Here is a 22651-nt window from a genome sequence, read left to right as displayed (position 1 = left end):
ACAAAGATTATAAGATTCCTGTTTTCCAACGAAGCATGCATTCAGTCATCACTTAGTTGGCTTTTTCCTTTTATATGAAAGTTCATCAACCGAAATGGATTTTGCCTATATGTCCCAGTATATCCCAAATATTTTCATTTGAAAGAATAACGGCCTTCCATCCACAATTCTGATTAATTCAATTGTGGAAATTTTCATTAGATATTATCCCAGTGTGTTTGAGGTTTTAGATATACTTATGAGAGTAAACACACCAGGAACAGACTACTCACTTGTGAACATACTGTTGGTCATTCCATATGATCATTTGTCAGGTAATAGATTGTTTCTACCCAAGTGTAGCCTACAACGTTCTACAATATGGTTCAATAGATGATGGCCTACAGTTCGAGCAGTCTCATTGAAGTTGAGCAGATTGGGGCTTAACTGTGGATCGTGGTGAAACTAGACGCAAAAATACAATAACTCCAGGGGGACAACTAACATGGCCATCATCTTGGAGCTTCAACAGAAACTTATTTTCTGTTCTATTTAATTATATGTAGGCAGTTCGGTAATTTGCAACGAGCACCTATAAGTAACTTTATTTTTTTTCGCTAATTCTCGAATAAGAAAGCAGGTTCATAGAATACTTGTTTTTCAATTCCTCGAAGAAATCAATTCAGAAAGGTAAACCCGTATGAATACTTGTTGGCCTGACTAACATTAAAGAACTGCAATGTTAAATCTTTAAACCTTTTTATCAATAAAAATGAGTTAATTATAGGTAAAAATTATTTTTCTTACAAAAAGTAATATCTACATGGGTTCTAAAGTATCTCTAATCAATTTTCATGTCAATAATGCTAGGCCATTTTTGTGCCAGGATGACTAAGAGGTCCTCTGCAGCTTTGGCAAGCATAAGATAAGGTCAAAGCGCACTGGTGATGTGGAGGCCTAGGGAGAAGTTCGACAGGTAACTTACATGTGAGGATACCAGGATCACAAAGAAATTTGGAGAGCTTTCTTAAATTCTCCTACCTGAAAGAACTCATGAATTAACTTGCACCCAAGCGGCCATAGAAGCTGTGGACAAGTGGTCGGAGGTAGGGATCATTATTTCAAGGTTGCGTGAAGCACTTGTGACCTTGATCTACTAATTCACTTAAGGTAAAGAAGTGATAAATCTTCGACACTTTACTGGCATAATATTAACAATTCATGCATTCTTTATTATATTTTAAAGATTAATTACTACCTTGGGTATCTGTAGACCACCACGATCTATCAGTTTATTTGCTAACACATGCTAGGAATCCCGCATTTGAAAACACTTTGATAATATAAAGCTGCATTTGTCATTTCCGTCAAAATAAAGTTTGAAATTTTTTTTTCCTTAGGAAGCACCCTTAGATAAGATTTCTTGACATCTGACAGCAGATTGTAGCTTTTTTTTTTCCTTAGGAAGCACCCTTAGATAAGATTTCCTGACATCTGACAGCAGATTGTAGCTTTTTTTTTCCTTAGGAAGCACTCTTAGATAAGATTTCCTTACGTCTGACAGCAGATTGTAGCCTTTTTTTCCTTAGGAAGCACCCTTAGATAAGATTTCCTGACATCTGACAGCAGATTGTAGCTTTTTTTTTCCTTAGGAAGCACTCTTAGATAAGATTTCCTTACGTCTGACAGCAGATTGTAGCCTTTTTTTCCTTAGGAAGCACCCTTAGATAAGATTTCCTGACATCTGACAGCAGATTGTAGCTTTTTTTTTTCCTTAGGAAGCACCCTTAGATAAGATTTCCTTACGTCTGACAGCAGATTGTAGCCTTTTTTTCCTTAGGAAGCACCCTTAGATAAGATTTCCTGACATCTGACAGCAGATTGTAGCTTTTTTTTTTTCCTTAGGAAGCACCCTTAGATAAGATTTCCTGACATCTGACAGCAGATTGTAGCAACAACAAAATCCTATTTTTTTTTTACGATTTTTATGTGACCAATTATAATTTGTACACAATGACTACCATGAAATACCGGTAGAACTACGTGATGAATTTAACAAAACCATATTAACGATGATAATTCTTTGCTATAAACTCATTGCAATATCGATCGAGTTAGGGCTATCAGTTTTGTAAGCCTACTATATTTTTACTTACGATTTATTATATCTATCATTGTTTCTCAGTTCCAATCTTATCTTTAAAATTTTAACGTCTTCTATATCTTTAATTTCGCCTAATTTCTTGTTTACAGAAGACAATTATCTATTGTTTTAATTGATAATTACAGGGCCGGGTTAAGGAGAGGGCCCAGTTGCCTGGGCCCTGGGCTACCCACCAATAAAAACAAAACATTTTCATTTGATAAGGTTAGTATTGTAATTACCCATACTAGTCAAATTGAAAATTCTATTATTAAATTTGACAATAACATGGTGCTCGTACATACGAATATTACGAATGTTTGTGTCACTATGGTTGTAAGCTGTGTTTCAAATTGTAATGATTTGTGGCTGCAAAAATAACATTCTTCGGTATTCTTTGTATCACGGCCTAATCAATTCTATAAGACGTGTCATAGCGTTATTCGCTTCATTGTTGAGAGGGGCTTAACCTTAAGAACTTTTACTTCTTCCTTCACGAGATCTAGCTGACTTTCTATCTTTTTTCTAAGTCTTTCAACTTCTTACAATTCATCTTTAGCCTCTTTCCACTCTTCATTAACAATCGGGGGCTTTCTTTTGTAAATATTCACTTTTATTATCTTTTTCCAATTTTTCTTCTTCGAGTGGCTGAAACTTACTATCATTTTCATATTTAGTTCCATGAGGCCTTCAACCTTTCCACGAGGCTGAATGTTCACTTTCAACAGCACTTATGAATAAGTGTGGCTCTTCTATTTCGTCATCATCATAGTATTCCTCTACTCCATGAAGAGATCTCGCTTTTTTGGTTCTACATACCTTTGAAAATGTCCTTTCTTCTTGCAGTAGTTACATTCTTTACTTGTGATTGAGCATTTGCTTGGCTTTCGATGTACTAATTTGCATCTCTGTATAGCCTACATCATTCGGATTTTTTCTGCGGGGTTTTGGTTGTGCCTGGCTTTGTCGTGGTCTTTGCGGCTGTTGAGCTGTTATCTGGCTTTTCGTGAGTTCAGAAGTAGACCTATAGCAAATGTCAATGGCTTTCTTGAAGGGATAACTTCTCTCATAGTTAAAGTTTTTGGCTCCACTCTGTCAGAAATTTCAATGAATGAGCTATTACATATGGCTTCGGTCTTGGTGTCATTTTTAAATTTATATGTTTCGGTCAGTTCATAGAGTGCCCGTATGTACACCTCGACACTCTCGTTTGGCTTTTGATTACGTAGGTGAAATTCTTTCAATTGTGAATCCAATTTAGGAAGTGGTCGTTAAACTTCTTTAACACAGCTTCGTGGTCTTTCTTTTGTGCATAGTCGTCAAATGAAAAAGAATTAAAAAAAAGTTTTTGCTTCAAGACCCATTGCATAGATCAAACTGGCTACTTGAACTTCTTATGACACCTTGACTACTATGCAGAATCTCTGTTTCCACTCCCGGAACTGTTTAGCTTTGCAATGTCAAAGCTGCTGGGCAGATTGAATCTTGACATTCTTCTTGAACTTCTTTTTGAAATGCTCCATTGGGCCCAATCCTGACCATGATAAGTGAACTTAAACATGTTTGGTCAGTCTTGTGACCTTATTCAAAGTGACATAGTGACATACATAATCAATCAAGTGAACTATATATACAATCAACAAGCAATCAGGAGCAAGAATACAAAGACTTTTCAAAATATAGAAGCCTTCAAGCGAGTATACAAGGACTTCAAAATTCATGACACATGATTCACATATCTTCAATCTTGTTGCTTTAGCACTTTCCATAGGTGTTCTGCAATTGATCTTCAACAATCTCACTGATTAATAACTTTTTTATAAAGATTTATTATGCTATGTAACATAGTTATTTTCTAATAGCCTTTCCCACAATATACTGTCTTGATGTTTATATATATATATATATATATATATATATATATATATATATATATATATATATATATAGCTTATCGTTTGTATTGTAGGTTTTCATTCATTTATTTATCTTTTTATTTCACTCCAGTTCTCTCCATTATCAAATATTGTTGGTTTTCTATGACTACTATTTCATATACAGAAAATTCTTTCCGACGATCCATGGCCAATTTCCTCCTCTTCTCGTGCCTCCATATTTACATTCTTCTCTTTGTGTAGGCCTACCATTCTTCCAGATACTTATAAGCTATTCCAGAAGCTACTTGGTTACACTCACTTGCCCTGGTTCTCGCTCTTCTTTTTAATCTCTTCTTTCTTTTCCTTTGTTGATTATCATTTATTAGTACATCTATTTTGGGGGGAAATGGTAAATATTTTGAACTTTTTTCAGGGTCTCTAACAATCACTGTTTCTTAATGTGCAGTGCAGGGCACCAGCCACCCGTTGAGATGCTACTGCTGGAGAGTTATGGGGTCCTTTGACTGGCCAGACAGTACTACATTGAATCCTTCTCACTGGTTACGGTTCGCTTTCCATTTGCCTACACATACACCTGACTGGCTTATTCTTTACAGATTCTCCTCTGTCCTCATACACCTGACAACACTGAGATTACCAAACACTTCTTCACCCAAGTGGTTAACTACTGCACTGTAACTATTCAGTGGCTACTTTTCTCCTGGTAATGGTGGAAGAGACTCTTTAGCAATGGTAAGCAGCTTTTCTAGGAGAAGGACACTCCAAAATCAAACCATTGTTCTCTAGTCTGGGTAGTTCCATAGCCTCTGTACCATGGTCTTCCAATGTCTTGGATTAGAGTTCTCTTGGTTGAGGGTACACTAGGGCACACTATTCTATCTAATTTCTCTTCCACTTGTTTTGTTAAATTTTTCATAGTTTATATAGGATATATTTATTCCAATGTTGTTATTACTCTTAAAATATTTAATTTTTCCCCATTTCATTTCCTCACTTGGCTATTTTCCCTCTTGTGGCCCCTGGGCTTATACCGTCCTTCTTTTCCAACTAGGGTTGTAGCTTAGCAAGTAATGATAATTAGACAGTAAAGCAGATGAAGCTGATTAAGCTATGAATTCAGGAACTGGCTATGGTGTAAGAATTGTTCATAGTATTATTAATGAAATCTTGACTGGGGGTGGGGGGGGGGGGAGAAGAAGAGGATGCATATACACATCGAAAAGAGAGATGGCTGTCATGGCTCTGTTATAGCAACAGAAGATGAAGAAAGACAACGTTGGATGGAACACTTTAGTTAGGTTATGAATAGGAGCTATGAAGGGAATAATTTCATTGATATACCTGAAGCTGATGAAGACCTTGGTGTGCCCATGAATGAAATCAGTGTGTTTGAAGTCGAAGCTAACCTAGAAAAAGTAAAGAGATGGAACCCCCGGGACACAATGGAATTACTACCGAGATGATACTGGCCGAAAATGAAGTGACTCCCAGACTACTTACAAGATTTTGTAGAATCTGACATGAGGCAAAACCTGATAAATGGGAGTTAGAAGTGTTAGTAAAAAAAAAAAAAAGAAAAAAAAATGGAGATCTGACTGATTACAATAATTACAGAGGCATATCACTTACGTCAGTTGTTATGAAAATATATAGTATGCTTAATCTAAAGAGACTGGGATGTTTGATTAAGTCTGTTTATGAGCATAGCAAGTGCAAAGTTAATATTAATGAAGTCTTATCAAAGGAATTTCCAGTGAACAGCGGAGTACTCCAAGGGAATGAGTTGCACCTGTTTTTTTTTTTTTTTCCTTCTTATGGATTTTGTAATGCGTAGTGTGGAGAAATATTATTTTCTTATTTAACTGTTGAGTGGAACTTCTTGTTCGGGGAAAGTATCCCTACAACATTTACACAAAAATTATCAGGAGAGGAAAATAAGCACTATCACTCAGGGCGCAAACACCCTTTTAATAGCTTTGATAATGTAGTTCACATACCTTCACTATAAATTAAAAAACCTGTACTCTGTCCAGAGCCCTGAAAACTCCACACGTGAAATAAAAGTAATTTGATGGCTTACTTTAGCTTTGTCAGGTCGAAAACTATCCCACTCTTAGGCTCTGTTTCGGCTCTGTCCCAGGGACCCCAGTGAGATGCTGGACAGGAATTTTACGTTATAACATTATTGAGACAATGGCAATGGAGGGAGCAGTGATGTATGGTAATAAAGTAAAAGTTAAAAATAAGGATCTTTACCTTCGAAGCATATAATGAATTCTAAGTCACTCGCTAACACACTATTACCTTCAAGTTATTTAGACTTACTTACTTCTTTCAATATATCAGGTATACTGTCCTGAGATTAAATATTCATGTTAGACATAATCAATCAAAAAGGGGAGTATTAATACGAAATGGTTTAATTAACCTAATCCAGATATTTTATCACACAAAACTTACATGGTTAAATCGGACATCTTAACAGCAGCAAAGAAGGTTAAACAAACACCAGACGAAATAAAAGAAATTCAACTTAGCAAAATCAAAAGGCAATCAAAATATGTGTGACACGAGGTATCTTACAATAAAGAATGATTGAAGTGGGGTCAAACACCTGATCTTGTGACCCCGAGAATGTACTCGTCTCTAAAGTAAAACATTATACACAGAATTTGTACACACAATCACATGCACTCAGCCCGAATTATATAAAGGCCAGTTACTTATATCAAGTTAAAATGAAAATCTAACCTAATCTGAAATGGGGGGAAAACTAAGTGGCCATGTGTTTACCTGCACTCCTTGCTTGAAAGACAGCCCTTAATTGTCCTCGCAAATGACTGTTACAGCTTGTTTCTTGCACCTTTCGTCCTCTGGCTCACCCCGTGGTTTTCCTCGCTTCTTGACAGATCGGGTATCGCTGACACAGTTCCCAGGATCGCCTTCCTCCCTCTCTCCAGCCGACGTGACACAAGACTCCTATGCTATGTCCTCTGTTTTGTGGAAGTAAGCCAGAGCAATGCAAATTGATTGACCAGGTCGGTCAGCTGGTCACAACAGCTGCTCATGCACGAATGGACCGACCCTTAGGCCGCGTGGGTTCACCTGGGTTCAGCTTCCAAACAGTTGAAGGTCATAGGATAACCCAGATGATGTGTCAAAGTGGAACTTTAGGGCAGGGCAATCAATGTAACGTTGTAAGGAGTGAGTAAGAGGCAGGATTTTGAGCGAAGAGAAATCTTGCAAGAGAAAACTAGAACTAGAAACAAATGTTAACATAAGACACATGAGTGACAAAGATAGACTATCTGAACCAAGAACAAATAGTAAATTTGGTGAAAGGGCTTTTAGCTACTGTGCGCCTAGACATTATAATAAACTACCAACTGAAATGAAGGACCTAAAGGGAGCAATTGAATTTAAGAAGAAACTAAATACATTACTTTTCACAAGATCATATGATTTGGAAGATGCTACAATCAAAGAATTGTATAAGTTATAATGAAAATGTTTCGTCAGATGATTGATATGGACCCGCCCGAGAAGTAGTTCACCCGACTTCAGTGAAGGGGTTGGATTTAAACCCAAAACAAGTAAAACAAGTAATGGAACATACATACATGGTGATCCTACCTATTCTGGCTTACTAAAAGTTAATGATTTAAATGAGCAATTAACAATGGGCTGGTGCGTGGGTATACATCTTTGAATTAATCAGACCTGAATAGGTACTGAGAGATGAAATAAGATGCTTATAAGTCCGCAGTACTAACGTTATATTCAAAATCAGTGTAATAATTTATTTCGACACAGACACAAGTACGCCGGCGTAAGGCTTTTGTTTTGTGTTTCTACGTTGCGACGTCACGAACATGACGCACGGGAGTGTCAACGGGTTAAATTGCGCAGTCTACCCATATTTCAGTAAAGAAAACGTTAAGGCTAGAGCCAAAAGTCTCAGGGGTCACCATAATATTGGGAGCTAGACCAAAATACTAAAGGAAAAAAGGAGAGTGAAAAAAAAAAAATTTCACGCGTAGGCCGTAGAACTGTTAGAGATGGTGGAGAAGGATTGGACTGGATTGGTGATAGGAATTTAGCAGACCTAGAGTATGCTGATGATGCTGTCCTTGTTAGCAGAATATCACAGGATTTGTAATGCTTGCTTACCAGATTGCATGAAATATCACACGAGGTTGGGCTGAAGATTAATAAAAGAAAGACAGAGATGACGGGAACGGAGTATGCATTGGAAGATGGAATATCATTGGTAGGAGAAAAGATTAATGAGGTAGAATCATTTAAGTATTTAGGAGCTATGATCTCCAATACAGTCTTTAAAAGAATTAGAGTTTATTGAAAGATTGAAAAAAAGAAAATAAAACAATGGCTAGGTTAATTAAAATTTGGAAATCAAATTGCGTATGAAAATCAGACTATATATCAGCTAAGTGAGATCGGTGTTACTATGTGGACATGAGTTATGGTATCACAATGAAACTATCTCCAATAGAATCAGTAGATTGGAAATTAAACTATAAGAAAGACTACTCGAGTGCCATATGTGGGGTAGATGGAGATGGTTTTGGGCATGTTCTTCGCACTCTCCAAGAGAGATTAGTTCACCAAACGTTCAGCTGGGCTCCACAAGGGTCTAGAAGAGTTGGAAGACACAGGCCTACATGGCTGAGGACTATGAAGTGCGAAGTAGGAATGATGAATGGAGAAGTATTGACTTAAAAGCTTGAGATAGCGACGACTGGCGGAAACTAACCGAGACCATTTGTGTCAAGGCACAGTGTAAAATCCGGACGTCGGACGTCGGACGTCGGATGCCGTCCAGGAGAATAGAAAATCGCTTGTATCACCGGGAAAGACGCGAAAATACACCTCTTTTTCGTGACTGGTAATGTTCACTGATACTTTCTGTTATTTTCTGAATAAATGTTCGAAAAATATTGGTTTATTTTCATGTTATTGAGAATAATCTCAATTAGACGCCAACATTACACTATATGTAAAACTGCTTTTGTTGTATTTCTACTTGTAGTCTCATGTAACTTTTAAAATAAACTATTCTAACATGTTGTTTGTTAGGTCGAGACAAGTGCAATTAGGATATCATTGTTGTAAATTTCTAGAAATTTTTTGTGTCTGTGATAAAACTTTTTACATTTACCTTTATATTAATTTTAATTGGTTAGTGGATCATACTAAACCTATTGGCAACTAAATGCAGGGTAAATAGGTTTAGTATGATCCACTAACCAATTAAAATTAATATAAAGGTAAATGTAAAAAGTTTTATCACAGACACAAAAAATTTCTAGAAATTTACAACAATGATATCCTAATTGCACTTGTCTCGACCTAACAAACAACATGTTAGAATAGTTTATTTTAAAAGTTACATGAGACTACAACTAGAAATACAACAAAAGCAGTTTTACATATAGTGTAATGTTGGCGTCTAATTGAGATTATTCTCAATAACATGAAAATAAACCAATATTTTTCGAACATTTATTCAGAAAATAACAGAAAGTATCAGTGAACATTACCAGTCACGAAAAAGAGGTGTATTTTCGCGTCTTTCCCGGTGATACAAGCGATTTTCTATTCTCCTGGACGGCATCCGACGTCCGACGTCCGGATTTTACACTGTGCCTTGTGTCAATATGCGTAGGTGATGAACTATCTTCAGAGAAATTACATCAACCTTTAAGCGGTCACAACTTTGAATCTTCACAGGTGTGAAGCATGAAAGTTGTTCATCATTACTGCTTGATTTGTAACATAACCAATAGATAATATTAAATTATCCCTTTCCTCTAGAGTAATAGCATATTGCATCTAGAACCAAAAGAATATACGTGACCTCAGACAGGTTGAGAGTTTTTCTCTTAAATTGAATGATTTTCTTCTGTTCATGTGGTGTTTTTCAAGTTGTGAATAGTTTCCTATTTGTCTAATTTTGGCTCCTTCGTCAAGAATGGTATAAAATTTCTTTTTGAATGATGCCTTTACTTTATTAATCATTTTCCTATTATTTAACTTTGTAAACAGTAATATTCGATGTGTAATGTACCGAAGCGAAGAGTATTATTTCGCAACATCATTTCATTAAGAAAAACGTAATTGCTATTTTTCAGACGGATATATGTATAGTATTGTATAGGTATGTGAATAGAAGTAGTTTTGCTTCTTTTTACTGCCATCTTGTACTATTATTGTAAGTCAAGTTATAATTTTGTATATTTTGTAATGTATTCTCATACCATGAGAGGGGTCGCCACAGTTAATAAATATCCTTAAATCCCTAAGAAGAATAAAAGAATTCCGACTGCAATGATGTCAGTAACCACAACAAGTATTATATAATTAGATGAAACGAATTCTTTTTCCCGGTACAGTATCTCTTGGGATCATCAAAGGTTTTATCATAACGTCATTGCTTCGTCATAATCTTGTTCAAGAGTTCAACTTGTAACCTCACCAGTCATGGAGGACGTATTAACAGAAGTTTGTTCCTCCGAGGACCTTAAGGTCAGTATGATAATATATATCCTCCTTGTAGATTCGTAAAAGGTCGTATTTAGAACTATATTCGTTAATGTTGTCATCCAACATGATTATAAAAAGATTTCTGGCTAGCTAAGAGATTAGGCTGCCTATGCCTACTCCGTTTCTAGTCTGCAAAATCAGGGAAATTATAATTAAACTGCTAATTTGAAATGGGTGAAACGTCGTTTATCTATATAAATTTTGTTTGAGTATTTTGTTAGAAAGTAGGGCGACCTTTGTACATTGATTTTTGGTTTCCATTATTAATGGTAGGTTAGGTTAAATGTTCTTTTAAACCTTAAATGACCATATGCGGAAAAAAAATAACATGAAAGTCAGTAGGCGAGAACAAAGTTATGTAAATGAAAATATTTAAACAGTTTTTGGGGTGTATATATGACAGTGTCCACCTGTATGTATTATTATGGCTAACTTAGAGTACGGCATTTTAAGGGGATAATGTCTCCCGTTAGGTTAGGGCGGAAACTTAAAGGCCATTTTTAATCAATGCATGAGGAACTGGCCGCTGATATACAAAGGCTCCCAGTTTTTATCTCTAAGCAAAAGTAGGGGTACATATATGCCAATTAAGTCTGGTAGGGTAGGTTGGGTTATGTGCTAAATACAGTAAAATTAAAATCAGTACAAAGACATTGGATCAGTATGTTTGGAGACGGGTATGTCCTTCAGTTATATTGTGGTTAGGAGCATCTGTAGATCAAGAGGTATAAAAAATGACCCTTCATTTATTGCAGTAGGTAGGTTCCAAGACCAGCTGCGATTCTTGAATTTCCGCTAATTACGGACATCTTATTTATTTTAACCCTCCTGTACTGTTAACAACCTATCCTCTACTCTGTTAGTAACGGGGACAACTGTCAAGCAATATAAAACCGAAATGGGTAGGTAATTGGACAGTACCATAGATTAATATATAATACTTTAATTTCTAGCCAAATACATGAAATACATGAACCATATATTTTTCCTAATCACTATCTTGTATTTTATGCATTTCTCACCATGATTATTGGGACAAATCACCCTTTCATGAGGTAAAGACAATTATTGGGGATCCCAGTGGAAAGCCGTAGAATTTTTGGATGTGGAAACGCTAAAAGCGAGTGATTTGCAGCAATAATAATGGTCAGAAATGCAAGATAAACACAAGATAACCAGTTGGAAAAATATTTGATTAATGTAAGTGGATGAAAATTAAAGTATCATAATTATTTATGATTCACTTCACGTCTTTCTAATGGTCATTGCCTTGCTGTGGCTCGCTTCACTCCCAAATAAGGCACAGTGTAAAATCCGGACGTCGGATGCCGTCCGGGAGAATAGAAAATCGCTTGTGTCACCGGGAAAGACTCGAAAATACACCTCTTTTTTTTGTGACTGGTAATGTTCACTGATACTTTCTGTTATTTTCTGAATAAATGTTCGAAAAATATTGGTTTATTTTCATGTTATTGAGAATAATCTCAATCGGACGTCAACATTACACTAACTGGGTAAAATAGCGGGCAGTTAGATAGTGTAATGTTGACGTCCGATTGAGATTATTCTCAATAACATGAAAATAAACCAATATTTTTCGAACATTTATTCAGAAAATAACAGAAAGTATCAGTGAACATTACCAGTCACAAAAAAGAGGTGTATTTTCGCGTCTTTCCCGGTGATACAAGCGATTTTCTATTCTCCTGGACGGCATCCGACGTCCGACGTCCGGATTTTACACTGTGCCCCCAAATAAACATAATCTCAATGCGCCCATGTTCTGGCATGCAATACATGGATGTGCTGCGCACGCCAGCCCTGTGGGTCACTATTTCAGGGATATTCCTTACTTTCACATGAGCAACAATAGCTGTACACTGAACAGAGAATGTTTTCATCATACTGTAATCAATTGTCGACATAGATTAAATTATACTAGATTTACAAATACATTGTACTTCCCTCCTGGAGACGTTTATTTGTGATGGTAGTGAAGTTGTAACCAAAGGGAAGGGTGAGAGAAAATTAGCTGTTGTAGGACAACATCCGGGAACTTGTGCATAAGTATTTGGAAGCTTGTAATTGGTTATAAAAGCCAGGTAATGAATACCTCATATAAAAAAAAAAAAAAATGCGCAATGCCAATAACTCGCCGTCAGTCTCCTAAATGTAAACAAACAATGGATTTAGAGTGAGAAATATTTCACATTTAAGCAACTGATATGTAAGTTATACCCCAGCCCCAATTAAACATCAGGGTACAGTATAGAGAAAAATGACAAACTAGCCAGCACTTGTCCGTTTCTTATAGCGAGTTCCAATTTTGCTAGTAATTAAGATATTATGTATTAACCGTACCATATAACAGGGGCTAAATAACAGTAAGCTATTGGTAAGTTTACCATATTGTAGAGAATTTACTGTATTGTATAGCAAAGTACACATAGCTATATATGATGTGATCGGCAAGCGTTAAAATGTTTAAAAGTACAGTATACATACAGTAATAAATTTGATATATAATACAATATCACTGTACTCTATTACATGTAATACAGTACAGTAACACTTAGAATACATAAACTAGATTGTTACTGTACTCACCACAAAAGAAATTAGTAAAACTTGAATGGTGATGAATATGCTGCTCATTAAAAATGATGACGATTACAGCCTGTCTTACAACGCACATTATCACCGAGCTGATATGTTTTATGTTATTTCAACAACAGGACATGCAGTATTGTATGGACATCTCATGCCAGATTTTTTTTTTTGTCATGTGAGTTACAAGTTCAAATATTAAGTTTTATTGCTATTTTATGCTTGTTTTGTTGTTCCTAGACTAAGTAAATACTGTTTATTGTTAATACTTTAATGGATTTAATGAGAAATTTTGGGTGTTCTTATATCGTAATTTTTCTAGCATTTTCCAGAAAACACCACAATATATTTTCCATATCATCATCATCTCTCCTCTTATGTCTATTGACACTAAGGGTCATATACAGTATATATATGAAAAATTCTGTGAAGTTGTGAATTCACAATAGTTAAACTGCGAAATAGCGAGGGGTGTTGTTTCATACTCATTCAGAGCACTGCAACCTTACTTCAAACCTGGCGTTACCTAACCTAACCTAACGTTAGTGAATATATTCTGGTGTCTTTGTATAATGACGGACGGGGTCTCCTAGGTGCATAGAACACCACCTGACCTAAGCTTCCCTATTTAACTTAACTAACGGGGTTGGCTAACACCCCCTGCCACCCCCCCTTAGACTACAGTACCTTATTTTTAGTGGTAGGTTTGAAAATAAGGGAGAAATGGGGCATTGTTGGGATCTTACGATGCACACCTATATCCATACGTAGGCAGGCTTTGCCCTATAATCCCTAGCACCTCCATTAGAGGCTCAAGACTAGATTATTCTTGGAGGTTTTATTTTGGTTGTGAACAAATTTTGGAATGCATGTTCTATGCAAATGGAATACTACTTACGGGTACGAATTTAAATTGTTCTGGAAGTGAGGTAGCAACCTAAAATGCTCGTATCCTAAAACAATTTTCACTAAATGTGCTCTACACGTCCATTATTTACCCTCATTTTCAAGTTTTTTGTGGTAATTATTGAACAATTTATAACTTCTAACATTAGTCACGTAGAGAAAACTGATAATTACAATGAAAAATAGAAATATTTGACAGTTTAACTCTCACTTTACTGTTGCTTATGTCTTTTCTTTAAAATGGCTTGAAATTAAATGAAAGTGTCATAATGGTGTATTTGTTTTCATCCTAACAAACCTGAAGTTATTTATATGGATATTCTTTCAGTGGCAGCTGGAGGGGGCCATTAGACTTTAATTGCAAGGTGGCAACCCTGCCTAACTGCTTAGCGGGTAGGCAGGTGTTGGCTGGAGGTTACCTAGCCGCCTCTATATATACTCTCACAGCTGTGGGAGATGTCACTTTTTCTTTTGGCTCAATAGAGATCGGATTGTCCACTCTTCCTGACTGTCATTGGTCTTTTATTTTTCCTTTCTCTTTCACAGGTGTGCATGTTCTCCTACTGCGATCGCCTTCACCATGCGAACGTGTCAAGGGTGAGAGGGTGCAGCGTGCGGGACCTTCATGTCGTCGTTAGAAACTGACCCGCACTCTCTGTGTCCTACGTGCCGAGGGCATCAATGCGAGCAGGGTTCGCCCTGTGCAATGTGTAGGGAGTGGTCTGCTTCCCAAGAGGAGAGGTTTGGAAGGGGCAAAAAGAAAAAGGCTAAGCGCGATCGTTCACCCTCAGGGCCGAGTTGTTCTTCTTCTCGCACCCCCAAGTCTCTTAAAAGCTCCTTCTTGCTTGCGCTCTCACGAGGGACGAGCGAGTAGGACCGCAGATCACTCATCTTCTAGGCAACTCCAGGGTACTGGGGGTGGGGGGTGGGGTGGGGTTGTTGCTTCCCCTAGAGGAGCACCTTCTCCTCCAGCAGCTGGCGAGCCTCTTTCCCTTTCAGATTTGTTTCAGGTGTGGTCGTCCTTGAGGATTTTGGGACCCCCTTCGAAGGAGAAGCTGTAGCGCCTTCGTCAGGGTGGTGCTACTAGGGAACCTTCTCCAGGGTCTTCGACATCTCACACTCTGGAGCCGTGCGAGGTCCATCTGTCTCCTTCCCCTGGCCCTTCCACTCGTGGACGAGGTGATCGTTTGCGTTCGCCTCTCCAGCGACCTCTTGCTGGCAACAAACCCTCTCTCCATCCTAAGGCCTCATCGTCCCTATCCCCAATCCTCTGTTGCTTCCTACAGGAACCCTCAGGTTGCAGGTGATGATCTTCTGGGGATCAGGGCGCCTTCCACCAGCAGCGCTAAGGGACAAGAATCACCATCGTCCTTCTGGAACTTCTTCCCCTGATTGTCGTTCGCGACGATTGGAAGATCGTAATGATCATAGGTCATCATGATCAGAGTGTTCTTCGCCTAGAAGACACTCACGCTCTAGAGCTTCGCACTCACGAGACTGTAGGTCTCAACGCTTTCTTTAGAGGAATTCCTCTTCCCTGGGACGAGTCTCGCGATTACGTTGTTCACGATCACGAACAAGGTCTAGATGCTTGCGTTCTAGATCATCACGATCTAGATTACGAGGACGGTACTCACGCTTGCGAGGACGACGCTCACGATCACGAGGGCAGTGCTCGCGTGGATATCGCGAAGCCGACGCTCACATTTGCGAGATAGGCACTCGCGGCGTTCACGCTGTTCTCAAACGAGAGCTAGACACTCACGTTCAAGAACTTCACGATCACGAACCACGCGTTCGCGATTAAGGTGTAGATGTTCCTCGCCTAGAGGTAGAAGTAGGCGTACGTGCAGTTCATCAGCTCGTAGCCCCTCAACTAAACCTTCCAAACGACCTCGGGCCAAACCTGATGATGAGCTTGACCACTCCTCAGATGGGCGTCCAGCTAAACCCTCAGTGCCTTTCACAGCCTGGGGGGTCTTTGCTAAGCGCTTGCCTACGCGACGCTTGGAGATGTGTTCCGCTGTGGAGCGTTCTCCTTGTAGAGTAGTCCCTACTCGGCCTCCTCTGCCAACTTCGTCGGACGTAGGTGCTCCTCTGAGGCAGCAGGAAAGCGTTAGACTTTCCTCTTCCTCTGTGGCTCCTAGTGCTCCAGTTTCGAGTAATTCTGCTCGCGAAACGCCTACGTTGACGCGTAAAGTTCGCGATTTTGCGTGTGAATCTTGCGATTTCACGAGCAAATCTGCAAATTTCGCAAGCAATTCGCAAGTAGATGTGTCGGAATTGCGAGCAAGTACGGATCCAACACCTTCCTCTCGCCCTTCTGCGTCTTCCACCTCCAGCGGAAGACCAACACCCTTCCCAGAAGGGTTCAAGGAGCCTCCTAATAGGTTCGCAAATGTTCCTATTAGTTTGGACCTTCCTCCGCGTCCAAAGGAACGTGTTCCTCTGCCTCAGAGGTTATCTCCTCCGTCGACTGGCAATCCTTCTTGGGTTTCACCCAAGAGACACTTGTCTAGGGAGTTCCAGGGTGGATCTCGGGATTCAGAGCTTCCTCCTTGGGCATCGACCTTCATGGCCAATATTCTAAAGGCTCTGAAGTTGGCACCTCCACCGCCACAACCCCCAACTGTTTCAGTCAGGGCGACCCCTAGAATACCTCTGGAACCATTGTCGAGCTCGTCAGTTGGTAGTCAGGACCTTTGAAGGAGACCGATGGCAGATAAGGCTCGCAGATCACCTCCACCCCAATCGCGTGCTGAAGGCCAAGCCCCTGCTGACTCTTTTATGGCTAACTTGCCTGTAACGCCAGTGAAGGTAAAGGAAGTCATTTCCAAGAAGCAGAGGAAACGAATGAGACTGAACTCTGCCTCACGCCGACATCAGTCACCCTAGGACGAGTAAGGACAGAGGCTCGCCCAGGGAGATCGCAACCCATCCTCTTCCAGAGGAGGGGTCTCCAATTCCGACTGCCAAGGCTTTGTCTATGTTCTCAAAGGCCTCACAGGTTCCCCCTCCTAAGGCCGTGGAGGATCGCTCCATGTGTAGGGAATCAAAGGACTCTTAAGACAAAACCGATGAGCGCCACGTCAAGGGAGGCTAGAGAGGCTGAGGCCCAGATTTGGTCTCCAGTGGCGGGCCCATCCATGGTTCCAGTTGACGACCCTGGCCTACCCCAGGCTCTGGACGTAAGTCTGGAGGGGGACGATCCCTTAGACTCGGAGGATGAGAATCTTCCAAAGGCGGCCAGTTCGAAGTATCATTCCAAACAGGAGAGAAAGGAGTCGGAACATACCTCGTGGCAGGTCTTCGCCTGTATGAAGGCCATTAACAGGCTGTCTACTCCTGGTTCCACCATCCAGAAGGGAAGTATATGGTGCTCGATGAAATATTTGAGACTCGGAAGCTTTCCAGGTCCAGTGCAGCTTTACCCTGGTCCAAAGGTCTAACAGCTGCCAAGAGGAAAGCTGTCTCCTAGATAGCTGGAACTTCTAGTTCCTTGAGGGCTAGTTCCTCCTCTCAGTATCTGCCACTTCCTTTAGTGTTACAAAGGAAGTACTACGAGATCGAAGGGGAACCACATTCCACCATGACCCTTTACCCTTCGGTAGGGTCCCTAACGAAGGACGTTTCCACCCAAACCTTCTCGTCTCTGATGACCTCACTGTTGGCGGTTGAGCTCGTAAACATAGAGAAAGGCGCGAAGTATGCCATGCAGGGTGCTTCATGGCTGGTTCTATGGGTGGGATCCCTAGGCTTCATGGTTCGCTCCCACGACTCATTGAAGGAGTCGGCCAGGAAGACGTTGGAGTCCTTCCTAATGACAGCAGTCACAGTCATCCAAGCGGTACGTCCAAGGGACTTCATGTGCACATTGGATCTGGAGGATGCTTACTTCCAGATCCCAATACATCCGTCTTCAAGGAAGTATCTAAGGTTCATTTATGAAGGAAAGACTCACCAGTTCAAGGTTCTATGCTTCGGTCTCGCCACAGCCCCTCAGGTTTTTACCAGAGTGTTCGCTCTAGTGTCATCTTGGGCTCACAGGAACGGCATCTGTCTTCTCAGATATCTGGACGACTGGCTGATCCTAGCAGACTTGAAGACGACCCTTCTTTGTCACCGAGATATGCTTCTCGAGTTTTGAAAGGACCGATGGGTCCTGATAAATCACGAGACGTCTTCACTGCAACATTCACAGAGATTGGTATACCTTGGAATGATCATAGACACCGTCCTAGAGAAAGTCTTCCCATCAGACGAAAGAGTACACAGGTTAAAGGAAGTGGCTGCTCCCTTCCTGAGGAAAGAAGTTCTTCCGCCCTCTCATTGGTTGAGTCTCTTAGGCCACCTAACCTCTCTCATCCGTGTTGTTCCAAACGGCCGCCTCAGGATAAGATCCCTGCCGTGGCAGCTGAAGTCCATGTGGAACCAACATTTCAATCCACATGACACCCGAGTTCCCATAATTCAGGATCAGGTGACGGATTTGAGTTGGTGGATGGTAGACGAAAACCTTTGACGATGTCAGAATTTTCTCGTTCCCCCTCCGTATTCGATTCTCTTCACAGATGCATCAAAAGAAAGGTAGGGGGCTCACCTGCTGCACCATACGATCTCCGGCCTTGTGTCAGAATCAGAAAGGTACCACCACATAAATCTTATAGAGATGAGAGCAGCCTACCTGGCTCTTCATCAGCTCCAACTGTTGCTGGCAGGTCACTCTGTGGTGTTGATGAGCGACTCCACCACAGTAGTGGCTTACATAAACAAACAGGATGATACTTTTTTGCACCCTTTATGCTATCTTGCAGTAAAGATCCTCAGATGGTCAAAAGAACATTCGGTGGCTCTATCAGCTCGCTTCATTCCCGGCAAGAGGAATGTGCTCGCAGACAATCTGAGCAGAGCGACTCTGATAGTAGGCTCCGAATGGTCTTTGAATCGTCAGATAGCCAACAAAGTCCTGACTTAGTGGGGTTCCCCGACTATAGACCTGTTCGCAACATCTCTGAACAGCAAGCTTCCGCTGTACTGTTCTCCAGTCCTGGACCCTTAGGCTCTATGTGATGCATTGCAACAACGGTGGGACAACATTGATGTGTATGCCTTTCCCCCATTTTTTCTGTTGGGAAGACTGCTCAGCGAAACGAGAGCGTCCAGAGATCTAATGATTCTTGTAGCTCCGCTATGGCATCACGCAGAGTGGTTCCCATACCTCTTGCAACTTCTGGTGTGTCGACCGAGAGAATTCCATTCACGACCAGATCTACCCAAACAGCCACATGCGAACATCTTCCACAAGACCGTGCAGTCACTTCGACTTCACTCATGGAGACTATTCAGCGTCGCCTCTTTCAGAAGGGCTTTTCACGACAAGCTGCAGAACGAATGTCTGGACACTTGCGTTGGTCCTCAGCCTTGGGCTACCAGGCTAAATGGAGAGTTCTGTGGTTGGTGTCATGGAAGGAATATATCTCCACTCGATGCCACTATTCCAGTAATAGCGGAGTTCCTTGTATACCCTTAGGAGGAAAAGCTCCTTTTAGAATCAGCGGTGAAAGGCTATTGCTCTGCTTAAAGCCTTGCCTTCAAGATGAAAAGAATCGACATTTCTTCTTTTTTGGAGCTTTCTTTTTTCATATGGCGTTATGAGATCCCTTGCCTCCAGTCAGAGATCAGGCCTCCACCTTGGAATGTGGTTTGCATCTTGAGGTCCCTGAAAGGACCTCCCTACGAACCATTACGTCATGCAACTGACCAAAATCTCACTTTGAAGACTGCGTTCCTGCACGCTTTAGCCTCGGAAAAGAGAGTTGGTGAACTTCATGGCCTCTTGTATGGCATCGCCCATTCAAGGGGATGGGGGACAATGATGCTTAGCTTCTTCCCTGAGTTTATTGCCAAGACTCAAAATTTGGGGGTGCTGGACCATAGATTTTGGCTCTTTTAGATTGCGAGTCTTAGGTCTGTAACCAACGACCCAGATCAGTTGTTACTTTGCCCTGTGAGAATCTTGAGATACTATCTTAAATGCACTGCAGCAACACGGCCTAGACTAACATCGCTGTTTGTTAGTTCAGGGAGAGTAAAAGAGGAGGATCACAAAGAACAGTTTCCTCCACCTAGAGCCCATGACGTCAGGGGAATCAGTACTTCCCTGGCGTTCAAACGTAACTTTTCCGTGTTGCAGGTTCTCCAAGCTGGCGTTTTGAAAAGTCAAACCCCATTCACAGCCCATTACCTTAAGGACGTGACCTACAGGAGGCTTGATACGAAGGCTGAGGAAGGTAGCATGGCCCTTATTCAGACGAGAAGAGCTCTCAGCGTAGAGTTGGTTACGTCTGCTCGTTCATCTTTCTCCTTTGGTACATTTAATTCCAAACAGCCGCCTCAGGATGAGATCCCTCCAGTGGCAGATGAAATCCCAATGGAATCAGACCACCGATTCCAGGGACACTGTAGTTCGCATAGTGCCAGAGGAACAGATGGACCTCAGATGGTGGCTGACGGGCCTAAACCTCTGCAAAGGGGTCTGCAAAAGGGGTCAAAAGATGCATCAAAAGAAGGGTGAGGGGCCCACATGCTGCACCACACCACCTCCGGCCAGTGGTCCGAATCCGAAAGGTATAAGCATATAAACCTGTTAGATATGAGGGCAGCTTTTTAACTCTGCAGTCATGGTAACCAGGTTTGGATTTTTCTCCATCTCTTCCCTTTGGGATGCGACCTTCGGTCCTGATGATTTGCTTCTTTGTACTGAGAAGGTGCTTAGATACTATCTGAAGGGAATCCAATCCCTCAGGCCACACACTCAAAATCTGGGATAATTTCTAGTGCCGGCATGACCAAAAAGATTTCGAAGAATACCATTTCCTTCTGTCTTTGTGAAACCATTAAAAGGGTGTATCCCCAAGCAGAGAATCCTAATGATTCAGCTCCAGTACGAGCCCATGAAGTCAGAGGAGTTGGCTCGATGCTTGCTTTTAGGAAGAACTTTTCAGTGGTGTAAGCATTGACAGCTGGAGTCTGGAAAGATCAGACAGCCTTTGTAGCCCTCTATCTATGGGAGTATACCCACAGGTCTTTAGAAACATTTTTATTGAGACCTGTTGTAGGTGCTCCACGGGTTGTGTAATGTACCTGGCTATGTACGGGATAAGAAGCATATTGTCTAAGATAATTGGTATGATGTTAGACTAGAATAAGAGGTAGTGTGTTATGCCCAATTTTCTCCTTTCTTTCCCCTCTATTTGGGGGTGAAGCAGTCATCCCTTTATTTGCTGGTTTGGACATTGATGCATGTAAGCCTAAACACTGAGCGCTTTTATAATGGTATAGAAGTATCTCCCCCACCCTCCTTTACCAGGGGGAGGATGGTTTGTATATAGAACTTATTACTTAGATTGGCACATTGACAGGATATCCTTACAGGGGTATGAGGTTCTTCCATGACCATCTTTCCATAGACAGAAACCTAGCTTAACCTCTGGGATCCTTGTTATTATTATTACTTGCTAAGGTACAACCCTAGTTGGGAAAACATAATGCAATAACCCCAAGGGGTCCAGTGGGGAAAGAAGCCCAGTAAAGAAAGGAAATAAGGAAATAAATAAACTACAAAAGGTGTAATAAATCATTAAAATGAAATTGTTAAGAACAGTAGCAGATCTTTTAAAGTTTAGTAGTGGCCGAGTGTACCCTCAACCAAGAGAACTTTACCCCAAGACAGTGGAAGACCATGCCACAGAGGCTATGGCACTACCTAAGACTAGAGAACAATGGTTTGATTTTGGAGTGTCCTAGAAGAATTGCATACCATAGCTAAAGAGTCTTTTCTACCTTTACCAAGTGAAAAGTAGCCACTGAAGTTAAAGGTGGCAGGAGTCAACACTGCCCCCTTACAGTATGCTGTTTAACATCTCAGGATTTTAAACCAGCCAGTTTGGTTATAGGAGCTTCCACCCACCTCATGATGAGTGTTCTATTAAAGGACGAGGCTATGTTTTCATGTAAGAACAAATCATAAGTTTTAAAAGTTATTTGTATTTATTCTTCGTCTCACTTCCTGCTTCAACCACCACTCAAGATGAAAGTATTGTCTCATTTTGCAGCCAGGGGGTGGGGCTTCACCCACTGCCCACTAGTAACCACCGATACACCTTGTTGAAAGTCTAATAGCCGAGTTCCGGTCAAGCTTAAATCATACTTCTATTAAAGGACCCAGGTTTTTATTGTAAAGAAAAATACAAATTCCAGATCTTTTAAAGTTTTTTTTATTTTATTTATATCATGATCCAAAGATAAACCTACAGTTTTGTGTAAAAATTGAATAACTTTACTCAAACTTGTTGAAAATTCTATGTATTAAGTGAATGTGACATTTTTTATAATCTATAATTAAAATGAGATTATCCAGACATTTGTTCCTGGTTCCTTGTTTTTTCAGATTTTTGAAAAGAAGTACAATGATGAAGTGTGTAGAGGAGAAGTAACAAGCACAACTCAATTTGAATATGCATGTTTCTTAGTTCGTAGTAGGTAGGTATACTTG

The 22651-nt window shown here is 40.5% G+C and overlaps 1 protein-coding gene across 1 annotated transcript in view; it reads left to right on the top strand.

Annotated features, from left to right (window-relative positions):
* The first annotated feature begins 10363 nt into the window (after positions 1–10363).
* Positions 10364–22651, top strand: part of Fis1 (fission 1 protein) — a 73755-nt gene continuing 61467 nt past the window's right edge. The window contains exons 1-2 of the mRNA XM_068356650.1: positions 10364–10566; positions 22547–22638. Coding sequence (XP_068212751.1) covers positions 10522–10566; positions 22547–22638 — 137 coding nt within the window. The 5' untranslated portion in view covers positions 10364–10521. The remainder of the gene's footprint in view (positions 10567–22546; positions 22639–22651) is intronic.

This window comes from Palaemon carinicauda, chromosome 2, assembly GCF_036898095.1.
Source record: "Palaemon carinicauda isolate YSFRI2023 chromosome 2, ASM3689809v2, whole genome shotgun sequence".
Classification (NCBI taxonomy): Eukaryota; Metazoa; Arthropoda; class Malacostraca; order Decapoda; family Palaemonidae; genus Palaemon; species Palaemon carinicauda.
The sequence above is the reverse complement of the archived record's forward strand: the minus strand, read 5'-3'. Positions and strand labels throughout refer to the sequence as shown.